Genomic DNA, 12,530 nt, shown 5'->3' with positions numbered 1-12,530 from the left:
GCCTCAAAGAAACCCCGCTGGGACTCCTCTTCAGCCAAAGTAAATCCCCTCAGAATATTCCATGCATGTCTTGGCCTTTTCCCTCGCTGAGAAAAGTGGGCAGTAGGCATTGGATTTGCCTTCTCTATCCCAAACAAAGGCTCCGGTGCACTCCCCTTTTGAGAAACAGCTCAATTCTCCATGATCCAACCCCGGAAGTCCAACTGCCGGATTTTAAATTGTATCATGATGCAGTATGTTTGGTATGGATTAAAGATTGGATGACATTATTAAACAAGAAGCTGCTGGCGTTAGAAGGTCATGGAATTATTTTGGTTGGCATGCATATATGTTTTATGGGAAAAATAAGATGGATGACTTTTTCTCGCATCATGATATAAGAAGAAACTTGCTAAGTACTTGGGTAAAATATAAAAAATATGGTGATGAGAGAAAGCCACTATGGATTGTGCCAACGGAAGTATTAAAATTATCTTCAGAAACGGATGTAGGGATGTGTTTAACATACAATCAACTATTAAAAATACATGGAGGAAAAGTGGAACTAAAATCAGCTGAAGAATTACAATATAAATATAATTGGTTTCAACTACAACAAATTAAGAGCTTGATGGAACAGGACATTAAAAATGAAGGTATAAGACAGGAGCAAACAGAACTGGAAAAAATGCTGTTAAGTGATAATGAAAAGTTGATTTTAAGGGTTTATAAATTACTATTGAAGTGGTCAACAAAAGAGGAAGTAGTTAAATCCCAAATGATAAAATGGGCAATTAATTTTAATAAAGAAATCCAAATGGAATCTTGGGAGTATCTATGAAGATTTCGACATGTTATAACATTAAAGAAAACTGTTATAAAATACTGTATAGATGGTACATGACACCTAAGAAAATGGCAAAAATGAATAATCAGGTGTCAGACAGATGTTGGAAATGTAAAAACATGAAGGATCTTTCTACCATATGTGGTGGACTTATGAAAAAGCAAAACAATTTTGGCAAATGATTCAGAAAGAAATGTAAAAAAAATTAGGTTATGACATTAAGAGGTCTCCATTTTTTTTGCGTTGGGATTACAAATGGAAAGTTTTCCAAAACAAGATAGAACGATGGTGGGGTATCTGCTTTCAGCTGCAAGGACATTGTATGCACAGCTATGGAAGCAAGAGAAAATACCAGAAAAATGGGACTGGATTTTAAATGTTTTGTCATGGAGTGAAATGGATAAACTTACAAGAATCTTAAAAGACTATGGTTTGGAGAAGTTTAGGAAGGAATGGGAGAAATTTCAAAATTATGTTGAAAAACAATGGAAAGTAAGGGGGGACAGTGATTTTTGATAAAAGCTGAAGGAGGTGGAATAATGGACTAGAATTTATAAAGGGAAAAATTTATTTTAAAAAATGAAGGTGAACTTATAGACTTAATTTTTCTTATTTTATGTTTTTATTTCTTTCGTATTGATATAAGGTTCTAAAATGGGGATTCTTGATTTGTTAAGTTACCTTGTTTCTTTTTTCTTTAATTTTAAAACACCGGCGGGGGTCAAGAAAAAGGGAGGGAGGAGACAAGGGGGGAAAGCGATGTATTGTTTTTATTTTGTATTATTTTAAAATTTCTTATAGATTTCTATAACAATATATTGCTAATTAATAAAATTGTTTAAAACCAAAATGAGTTCCCTCTGACCAGATCAGCTAACCAGTCTGGAGTATTAACCTCTAATCTACCTAACAAAGGAATGGTTATCTAGCAGTCTTCTTCACATTATCTGCTTAGTTTAAATGGACTTAGAAGGGTATAACTCTGTTTGTAAAGGCAATAGATTCAGGTGAGTAGCTGAGTTATTCTGAAGCAATAAAACAAAGTTTGAGTCCAGTGGCACCTTTAAGACCAACAAAGTTTAATTCAGGGGACCAGGAGGGGGAGCAGTCTCAATCAATGGAGAAAATAGAGGTTTTGCTCTGTTGCTTCTGTGGGATTGAGCAAGCCTTGCAAAGCAAACTGTGCTGCAGAAGGAAGCAAGAGAGAGGGAGAAGGAAGCAGACAAGAGCCCAGGCCCGTAGCTACGAGGGGGCCTGTGGGGGCACAACCCCCTGGCTGCTAGGCAGGGCCCCCTGACTTGGGGCCCCTAACCAGCCTCCAGTGCCTCGGCTGCATCCTTCTCCATTCTGCCCTCATCATACACTGTTGCTTCTGCTTGCTTAGGGGCCGGAAGAATTCTCTGACCCCTCAGCAAGCAGAAACAAGGGGGCACTTTCGGAGCCTGGGACTGAAATTTAAGCTCCACCTGGCTTCTGCTTGCTTAGGGGCTGGAAGAAATCTCTGACCCCTCAGCAAGCAGAAACAACAGAGCACTTTCAGGGCCCAGGACTGAAAGTTAAGCTCCCTGTTGCTTCTGCTTGCTTAGGGGCTGGAAGAAATCTCTGATCCCTCAGCAAGTAGAAACAATGGAGCACTTTTAGCACCCAGGACTGAAAGTTAAGCTCCACATTGGGCTGACATTGGGCTAGAGGGCACCTGCAAGAAGAGGCCATTTTGGCCCTCAAGTGGGGTGGCGGGGGTAGGGGGTGGATGGCTCCATTGCAGACAGGGCAGGGTAAGGTAGGCTGGCGCACACAAGTGGAGGTCCCGGCTGCAGTCCGGGGCTGGGGATCAGTGGAAAGGTAATGTTCTCCTGCAGGGGTTTTCTGGCCTGGTCCCGCTGGCCACCCAAGCGAGGGTGGGAGCTACGCTTGGGCAGCCTCGGCTCACGCTCTGACAGGAAGAAATCCGAATTGGAGGTCTTGTAGCCCCAGAAGTCAGTTGTGGCTTGGTGGCGCCTTCCACGCTCCCCCCTTGTCCCGCTGGGCTTGCCTAGCTGGATCATGCTACAGGTAAGGGCAGGAGACCATGCGGCACATATCTAAACCTCTGAGTGGCTCCCCACCAGAGCTGCTGGAAGAGGGGTGGAAAGGGATAACCTTGGGGCAGCTGTGGGGAGGGGGGAGGCTGTATGGCAGCGAGCTGGCAGCTTTCCTCCTTAGTGGTGGTAGGAGAGAAAGCCATGGAGGTTAGGGCCACTATGTGCCCCCTGAAAAAAATCAGGGCCCCCCAATTCTTCAAATCCTGGCTATGGGGCTGCAAGAGCCAGCTGCTTGAGGGCCTGATAGGAACCCTCTGAGGGCATGATTCAGCCCCCAGGCCACATGTTTAAAGCCCCTGTCCTAAACTGACTCCACAACTGGGAAAATGCAGAGGGAGGGCAGATGTGTGGCAGAATGGTTCCCAAACTGAATCTAATGTTTGTGAATTGATTGCTAAGAAAATCAGGAGTAAGTCAAGAGCATGGAAAAATCCAGGTCAGTGCTTCAGGCAGCAGATTCTGAGTGAATTTTCAGGATTTTCTTTTTTTACTGAGAAAGTCCCATTCCAGGCCACAAAAATATCCTGTGCCAGCCTCGTAGATTCTTATCCCCTTTCTTCCTACTTTTTCTTGCACTGACTCTGTGTTCCTGTGCCATTCTTTTCTATATTTGATGTTCTGATGAATAGCTATAGCACTGGGGGTTTCTGGTTTAGAATAAAAAGACATATAAGGAGTGACATGATAGAGGTTTATAAATAAATGCACATAATATGGTGAAATTGAACAGGACAGTAGTTTTCAATTCTTTTTTGGTTGAGGAGCTTCACACCTTTATTGTCTTGATATCCTGAAGCTCCCCCACAACTACCAGAGTATAAAAACAAAGTAGAAATGGGTAATCATTTATTTAACAATTACAAAATTGCAGATTTTTGCAGATTTTTAAATGAAAACTTCTGGAATAGGAAGAACTTTTCTCCACTCCCCGAATACTGGAATTTGAGCCCATGCAGTGAAGTTGATAGGTAGACAATTCAGAATAGACAAAAGAAAGCCCTTCATACAGTACATACAATTCTAGCTTGGGGACTCACTGCAACTGTGTGTAGTGTTGGCCAATAGTATAATTGGCATCAAAAGCACATTAGAAAAATGCATGGAGGACAGACTCATCAGTGTCTCCATATTTCAAGGGTGAATATCAGTTTCTGGAAGCAATATCCAAGAGCAGCTCTGTGACTCTGCAGTGAGTTTTATAGATTACAATATGGACTTCAATGGACCATAATAAGAAACAGGATCCTGGACTAGATGGACCATTTGCCTTATCCATCAGCGCTCGTTTTGTGTTCCTAACTTCTTGTTCATCTTTCTCTTTCTCAATGGCACGGATTGCAGAAACAGCCATCTACTTTGATGATGCAGGACCTACTTAACATAGCCAGAGACATTGCTTGTGGCTGCAAGTATCTTGAAGAGAACCACTTCATCCACAGGTAACAGAGGCTCTGCAATATGAAGAACTTAATGCTGTAGTCCTTAGTTTGCTTTCTGGAGAATCATAAATGCATGCCCTTCAGTGCATGAGCCCAATACGGCTTAAAACTTAAATGTACCATCTAAATTGGAAATCGTTGAAATCATAGATTTGCTTTAGACTTCATAAAAACCATGGAAATTCATTGTTCAGTGTGATATTTGACAAACACCTTAAAAGTGGAACAAATTTTGAGTCCTTTAAGACCAACAAAAGTTTACTCAAGGTATAAAGGCATCATTGGACTCAGAATTTGTTCTACTGCTTCAGACCAACACAGCTGTCCACTTGGATCTTAAAAGTGGGAATTTGTCCCACATGTACTGGGAAGAATCATAAATGCTTGCAATCCTTGTAGACACTTCCCTTTTAACTCCAGTAGAGAAAGAAGAGAGGGTGTTGTTTTTTTATGTTAAGGGAATTGGTACAGAAGGAAGTGGAAGCATTCATCCTGCTCTTCCTCAGTAACACAACCCTGATCCATAATATCCTCATACATCTGTTTTTGGAGCTAAACTATATGTTGGAGTATGCAACTATATGCCACTATTTAAGTGGCTGTTTGGCAGAGATTTCACACAGACCAACACAGTGCCAGTGCCAGGATTTTTGCCAGGCTTCTCAGTGCACCTGCCCTCCCCCCCACCAGCCCCAGGTTCAAGTCCTGAAAATTAAAATAACATTTTTTCAGCAACACTGCCAACCACCGTAGTGTTTATTCTCTTGCTCTTATTTCCCAGTGTGTTTCTTAAATTACCCTCTTCTCCCTCTGAGTGCGTGCCTTCAGCTCCTGTGACAGCCATTTTGTGGTTGTACTCACCCCCATGTCAGAATTCCAAAGGTACACATAGGCTCTTAAAGGTTGGAGGCCCCTGTTCCACATGGTCTCTCTCTCCCTCTCGGCTTGGCTTCGCGAACGAAGATTTAAGAAGGGGTGCGTTGTGGGTTGTGTATGTGGATATGCCCTTCAGGCCTGCGCAGAGGAATTTTTTAGGTGAAGCCCAGTGTGCACAGTACTGGCTCCACCCTTTCACCTGGGGGTCATCTACCATGGCCCAGTAAGCCGGGACGCCGGCAGCGAGTCCTCCAGGTGGTAGGTGTTACATTAACAAGCTCTATCTGCCCGGGTTTGATGTTAGAGTTTTCCTTCTCTTAGGCTGGCAAGGTTGGTGGGCCCAGCCTGCCCATCCGGTTATACCGCCGGACAATTCGGTCGCACCATGACGTAGCAAACTCTGTGAAAAACGGGGGGGACCAGCGAGAAGGTGTTGCTACGGATGCAGTAATGCAGTAGAGGCCATTGCAGTGACCATCTGCCAGGCATAGCCAGACAGTGACCACACGGCATTCACTACACCGGGAGAGGAGAGGCTATGTATTGCGCATACACTTTCCCTGGGGGGGTAGGATACCCAGAGGGAGCCCACCCCCCCTCCACATGGTACTGCCACTTCTTAAACCTAGAGACACTGGTTGCACCATGATACTTCTATTTTCTTCTGTACAAAAAAGTTCTTTCCATATATAAATAAGACGTGAGAACCATTTCTGTAACATATGGGCCTTCTAGATGCAGGGATTTTTCTTTTTCAATATAAAGAATTGTACCAGTTCTGATTGTCCACCTGTGTTTACCACCTGTGTGAGAATGATGTCTAAGTCTCAAGGGCAAATTATATGTAAGAGAAAGAATCTTCAAGAGTTTAAAGTGGGTTTTTAAAAAAAATGTTTATATCCCACTCTTCCTCCAGGGATTTCAAGACAGAGTAGAAAAGGCAGGTTAGGCTAAAAGATATTGGATGTTACAAACACTTGAAACTGCCTTATACTGAGTCAGACTGTTGGTTAGTGTTGCCTAATTTGACCGGCAGCAGTCTTCAGGGCCTCAGGTCAAGGTCTTTCACATCACCTGATCCTTTTAATTGGAGAGTTTAGGTACTAAACGTGCTACATTCTGCATGCAAAATGATACTCCTCCGCTGGCCATAGGGCTGTCATACTAGTAAACTACATTCTCAAAGAGGGAAATGTTGGCCTTCACAAATTATTTCCAGTGAGAAATAAATACAAAAGATTGGAAATAATTTGTGAAGGCCAATATTTCCTTCTTTGAAAATGTAATTTACTAATATTAGAGCCCTATGGCCCAGTGGAGGTGTATCTGTTCTGCATGCAGAAAGAACCAGATTCAGGAATCAAAGAAATCACTGCTTCTTTCCACATATTTGGTACTTTCCCCTCCATTCTTACAATATTCATCAATTTGTGCAGTTTGGGTATTAACCCTTCTCTGAGGACTTTATAAAATTTTACTGTAAATCCATCTGGACCAGGTGCTTTTCCCATTTTCATTACATTTATTGCTGCTTCAATTTCCATTTTTTCTATCGGTTCATTTAAGACTTTTTCCATATTTTCTGTCAATGGAGCCACATTAATTCTTTGCAAATAAACCTCCAACTTTACTTATTTTTGATTTTTAAAACAACTTGGCGTAATATTTTTAAAAATTCCCTTTTTATTGCATCCTGATCTACAATTTCTTTTCCACCAACCTTTAGTTTACTTATAATTTTAGCTTCTATTTTCTTTTTTTTCAATTGCCAAGCCAAATATTTACCAGGTTTATTTGCTCCTTCAAAGGATTTCTGTTGCAGTCTTTTCAGGTTCCACTCTACTTCTTTATTCAACAAATGTCCCAGTTGTGTCTGCAACATTGTAATCTCCCTAATAGTTTTCTTCTTCCCGGGTCTTTTCCTTAGTTCCATTTCCTTTTTCTTTATTTCATTTTGAATGTCTAGCATTTGTTTTTCTTTTGTTTTTTTATCTTTATTATTCAATGTAATTAAAATACCTCTCATCACTGCTTTATATGCATCCCATACCATTTGAAATTCCATGTCCTCAGTTTCATTTATTTGAAAAAAGCTTTAGTTTCTTTTTCTAGAGATATCCCTATTTCTTTGTTTTGTAGTAAATCTTCATTTAACCTCCACCTTCTGGTTTTTTTAATCGACTTAGCTGACCACATTAATGGGTTGTGGTCTGCTCTTACTTTAGGAAGAATCTCTATGTTTTTAGTTATGTCCTAAATCTTTTGTACACCATATCATATCGATTCTAGAAAAAGTATTATGTCTTGCTGAAAAAAAGGAATAGTCCCGTACCTCAGAGTTGAACTTCCTCCATAAATCCTCCAAGTTTTCTTGTTTAACTAATTCAAAAAAACATTTTGGCAATTTCCCTTCCTTATTATTTTTTTTTCTCCCCGATCTATCCAATGTATTTTTAATTGTACCATTAAAATCTCCCATTATCATAATTTGTTCATATGACACTTGATCAAGCTGTTGCATTATTTCTTTAAAAAAAAAGTGTCTTTCACACCATTTGGTGCATATAGTCCCAGCAGCAGGGTTTTTTTGTATTTACTGTTACTTCCACTGCTAAATATCTCCCATAATTGTCTTTAAAAATTTCTTTTGGCTCCAATTTCTGTTTAATATAAAAAAGTACACCTTTTTTTTTTTGTTTAGCCAATGAATAAAGTACCAGACCCAATAGCTTATTCCATAAAAAATTATAACCCATTTGTTTAATATGAACTTCTTGTAAACAAATTATGTTGCATTTTTGCTTTGTAATCCACTGAAATGTTGCTTTTCTTTTTTAAAGTTAATTTAGTCCATTTACATTCCAAGATAATAATTTGTAATCCATTATGTTTTCTTCTTTAAGCTGTGTCACCAAATTCTTTATGTTCTTCCAAAAATCTTCTCAGTTCTTGTACACTTGTAATTGTAATCCTTCTGCCTTGGAGTTCAAAGCTCAAACCTTCTGGTAGAATCCATCTATACCTTATATCATTGTCCCATAATGTTCCTGTTAATTTTTTATAGGCCTTTCTATCAGTCAGTACTTTCCTTGGCAGCTCTCTCATAATCCTCACTACGCTGCCTTCCACCATGAAGTTCTTTTCAAAGCTTTTAGCTATAATTCTTCCCACCATAACCCATGTCAGAAATTTTACTACCACATCTCTTGGTAATTTATTTTTCTTAGCATAGAGAGAATTGACTCTATACACATAGTCATATTGGTATTTTGATGTTTCTAAATCATCTTCCAAAAAATCCACAATAATTTTTATTATATAATCCTTCAGATCTTGTTCATTCTCAGGTACTCCTCTCAGATGTACCAGGTTTTCCATCAGCTTACAGTCCTGCAATACAGCTTTCTCTTGCACACTTTTTAAGGTGGAATCATATTATTTTACTTTTTTCTCCACATCATCCACTTTTTTTTATGTTACCACAGTTTCATTTTTAAGATCTTCAATTTTTTTCTCTAAAGCTACTGTGCTAGCTTCAATGTCCTTTTTAATTTCTTTCTTGAGTTCCTTCATTCCTTTCATCAGCCTTGCTTCTATAGCCTCTAACTGATCTTGCATCTTTTCCATTGAAATGGCCCTTGTACGTACTGGCTTGTGATCTGACATTAAAAAATACTCGAAAACTTGATCTCAACAAATTGAAAACTATATATCAGATTTAAAAGAGCAAGACTTGCTCTTTCCAATGAGCCTAAAATCGCTGCTCCTGGGGCACCCCAAGCCAAGATATTAATATTTCAATTTTTTAAGTAAGTAAGTAAAGTAAAATTTTATTTGTATCCCGCCCTCCCCCGCCTAAGCAGGCTCAGGGCGGCTAACAACAACAGAAAACAACAGTACATTATTAAACCATTACATTAATAAACATTAATTAGCCTTAAAAACCAGTTCATACATTAATTAAAAGCCATTATTAATTAATTACAATTAAATTGAATTGCATTGAATTAGATCTAACCATAATATTATCGTTGGCACTATATCTGTCAGTTGGTATTGATGGCAGATATTTCTTTGTTGTGCACTTGTAGTTCAGCTATTCATAAACGCCAGTTTAAAGAGGGTGGTCTTGCAGGCCCTGCGGAACTGATCGAGGTTCCACAGGGCCCGCACCTCCTCTGGGAGCTGATTCCAAAGATATGGGGCCGTGGAAGAAAAGGCCTGTGTGCGGGTGTTTTGGAGTTTGATTTCTTTTGGCCCAGGGGTAGTCAATCTGTTAATTCCTACTGACCTCAGTGCTCTCTGGGGCTCGTACGGGAAGAGACGGTCCTTCAGGTAGGCCAGTCCTCGGCCATATAGGGCTTTAAAGGTAATGACCAGCACTTTGTACTGGACCTGGTATACAATCGGTAGCCAGTGCAGTTCGCGTAGCCCCGGCCGTATATGTTCCCATATGTTCCCATCTTGGCACTCGCGACTTTTCTTACCCCTTTTTTCAATAATAATAATAATAATAATAATAATAATAATAATAAATTTTATTTGTATCCCGCCCTCCCCGCCTAGGCAGGCTCAGGGCGGCTAACAACAAGTTCAATAAAATTATACAATATATAATAAGTTTAAAACAGCATTTAAATTATACAATAATTTAAAACAACAATATCTAAAACCAGTTCCGGTTGTCTAAGCCATTCCATAGTTTAATTTGGCGGTGGCGGTGATGTTCCTGATGTTATTCTGTGCATTTATATAATGGCAGAGATCACTAGATAAATCGTTTGGTGGGTTGAACAGCAATCTTGTCAGCGGTCTACAAAGGCCTGCTTGAAAAGAATGGTCTTACAGGCCCTGCGGAATTGGTCCAGATTCCGCAGGGCCCGCACCTCCTCTGGGAGCTGATTCCAGAGACACGGGGCTGTAACAGAGAAGGCCCGTGCCCGGGTGCTCTGTAATTTTGTCTCCCTTGGCCCAGGGATAGTCAGCATGTTCTTCCCTGCTGACCTCAGTGCTCTCTGGGGCTCATATGGGGAGAGATGGTCCCTCAGGTAGGCAGGTCCTCGGCCATATAGGGCTTTAAAGGTGATAACCAGCACTTTGTAGCGGACCCGGTATGTAACTGGCAGCCAGTGCAGTTCACGCAGCCCCGGCTATATATGCTGCCATTTCGGGAGTCCTAATAGTAGCCTGGCCGCTGCGTTCTGCACTAGTTGCAGTTTCTGGGTTCGACACAAAGGCAGCCCCATGTAGAGGGCATTGCAGTAATCCAATCTTGAGGTGACCGTCGCATGGATCACTGTTGCCAGGTCCCAGCGCTCCAGGAAAGGGGCCAACTGCCTTGCCGCTTCAGGTGGAAAAACGCCAACTTGGCAGTGGCCGCTACCTGGGCCTCCATTGATAGTGAAGGCTCCAGTAGGACTCCCAGGCTCTTGACCCGTTTTCTTCCTTTTCAGGCCTTTATAGTTGCTTTCAACAATACTGTCCTATAGTGTTAACTTTATAATGTCCAAATATGCCAATTCCACCAATTTTTGAAGTCCCAAACACTTTAAAATAATATTTTATTTTGCCCTTCCTTTAATGGCCACCGATGTTTTTCTATGGTTTTTCAGTCCTAGAGTAGGCTGACTGACTTGCAATTTGACCTTTTTTCAATGGTTACTTCCTGCTTTATTTGCCTCCAAATCCCATTCTCACTGGTAATCAAATCACGTGATGATACAAAACGTCACTTCCTGTGGAATTATACTGACCAGCAATGCTGTGAAGATGGGGGTGTTTTTCAGAAACCGCAGGTATTCAAAACATTCTTGTTTTTTTCACTTTTAAACTCAGTTCCTTAATATTAAATAGTCCCAAATTCACCCCTCCTCCTCTTCTTTATATAAGCATTATATAGTCCTTCTGCCACCTTTTAGTTGTTTTTGTAAATCCTTATTTTAGTCCCAGAGTGAAAGATAAAAATCAATACCTTCAGCAGCAGCTATCCAAGTAGACACTGTCCTAGTAGTAATCCAGATGTTATTTGTAGTATAGAGGTGCTGGATCCTGGTGAGTTTAAGTCAATTTAATGACTCTGGAAACCCTCTGCAGACGATGTAACGCACTCCTTCAAAGCTTCAAAGGAGCCCCCTCCGGAGCTCCCTTTCTGCCAAAGTTAATCTCCTCCAAGTTTCCCAAGCGTGTCTTGGACTATTCTCTAGATGAGAAAAAGTAGGTAGTAGGCATTGAATTGCCTTCTCTACCCCCACACAGAGGTTCCAGCTGCCTCCCTTATGAGAAGCAGTTCAGCTCTCCATTTTCCAGCCCCCGGAAGTCTCAGAAGGAACCAGATTCAGTAGCCAATCTCTCTCTCTCTCTTTCAATAATAGAACCAAGTGGGCAGCCGTGTTGGTCTGAAGCAATAGAACAATGCAGTTTCACTTTGAAGACCAACTAAGTTTTATTCAGAATGTAAGCTTTTGTGATAAAAAGCAGACATGTAATAGGTGTGAAGTGCCATAAATCTGGGTGTCATTCTGACTTCGTTAATTGTGGGTTTAAATGGAGGGCATTAGTATCTCAAGAGGTTATAACATCATTATAGCTTGCCATTAGAAAAAGAGAATACATTAAAATATAGTGGAAGATGGGTTAGTATATGTAATAAGATAAACAGCCAATATCCCTCTTTGTTCTAAAAGAGAAATACATTCTAGTTTGCCACTAGAAAAAGGGTACATTAAAATATAGTGGGAGATGGGTTAGTATATGTAATGAGATAAACAGCCCATATCCCTTATTTGAGTATATCAATACAAAAAACCAAAATATCCTAATATGCTGTTCTAAAAGAGAAATACATTCTAGTTTGCTGTTAGAAAAAAAGGGTACCTTAAAATATAGTGGGAGGTGAGTTAGTATATGTAATGAGATAAACAGCCCATATCCTTTATTTGAGTGTATCAATAAAAACAAACAAACAAAAAAACGCCCACAACATTAATCTGGTACACTGTTCTAAAAGAGAAATACATTGGAATACTGTGGATATATAGCTATACTCAGTGAGGGTTGGTTTAGCATATGTAATGAGATAAAAAAACCAATATCCCTGTTCTGTCCTGGGGAGGTGTTTGTCCCAAGTTTCATAATAATTTGTAATTCAGTAGTTTCTCTCTCCATTCTGTTCTTGAAGTTCCTTTGCAGTAAAACAGCTATTTTGAGGTCACCCACTAAAATGCTCAGGAAAGTTAAAGTGTTCTCCGACTGGTTTCTCAGTTCTGTAATTCCTGATGTCAGATTTGTGTCCATTTATCCTTTGGCATA

General features: G+C 40.3%; 1 protein-coding gene and 1 long non-coding RNA gene across 2 annotated transcripts in view; one reads left to right on the top strand and one right to left on the bottom strand.

The window, feature by feature from the left end:
- The window catches only part of LOC132590295 (uncharacterized), a 394,082-nt gene that overhangs the window by 39,758 nt on the left and 341,794 nt on the right, over nucleotides 1-12,530 (bottom strand). The gene's annotated exons all lie outside the window — the stretch shown is intronic.
- The window catches only part of LTK (leukocyte receptor tyrosine kinase), a 208,051-nt gene that overhangs the window by 185,481 nt on the left and 10,040 nt on the right, over nucleotides 1-12,530 (top strand). The window contains exon 24 of the mRNA XM_060263328.1: nucleotides 4,249-4,346. Within this exon, the coding sequence (XP_060119311.1) occupies nucleotides 4,249-4,346 (98 nt within the window). The remainder of the gene's footprint in view (nucleotides 1-4,248; nucleotides 4,347-12,530) is intronic.

Source organism: Heteronotia binoei, chromosome 21 (genome assembly GCF_032191835.1).
Source record: "Heteronotia binoei isolate CCM8104 ecotype False Entrance Well chromosome 21, APGP_CSIRO_Hbin_v1, whole genome shotgun sequence".
In the NCBI taxonomy this organism is placed as follows: Eukaryota; Metazoa; Chordata; class Lepidosauria; order Squamata; family Gekkonidae; genus Heteronotia; species Heteronotia binoei.
Note: the sequence above shows the minus strand (reverse complement) of the source record. Positions and strands in the feature narration are given on the sequence as shown.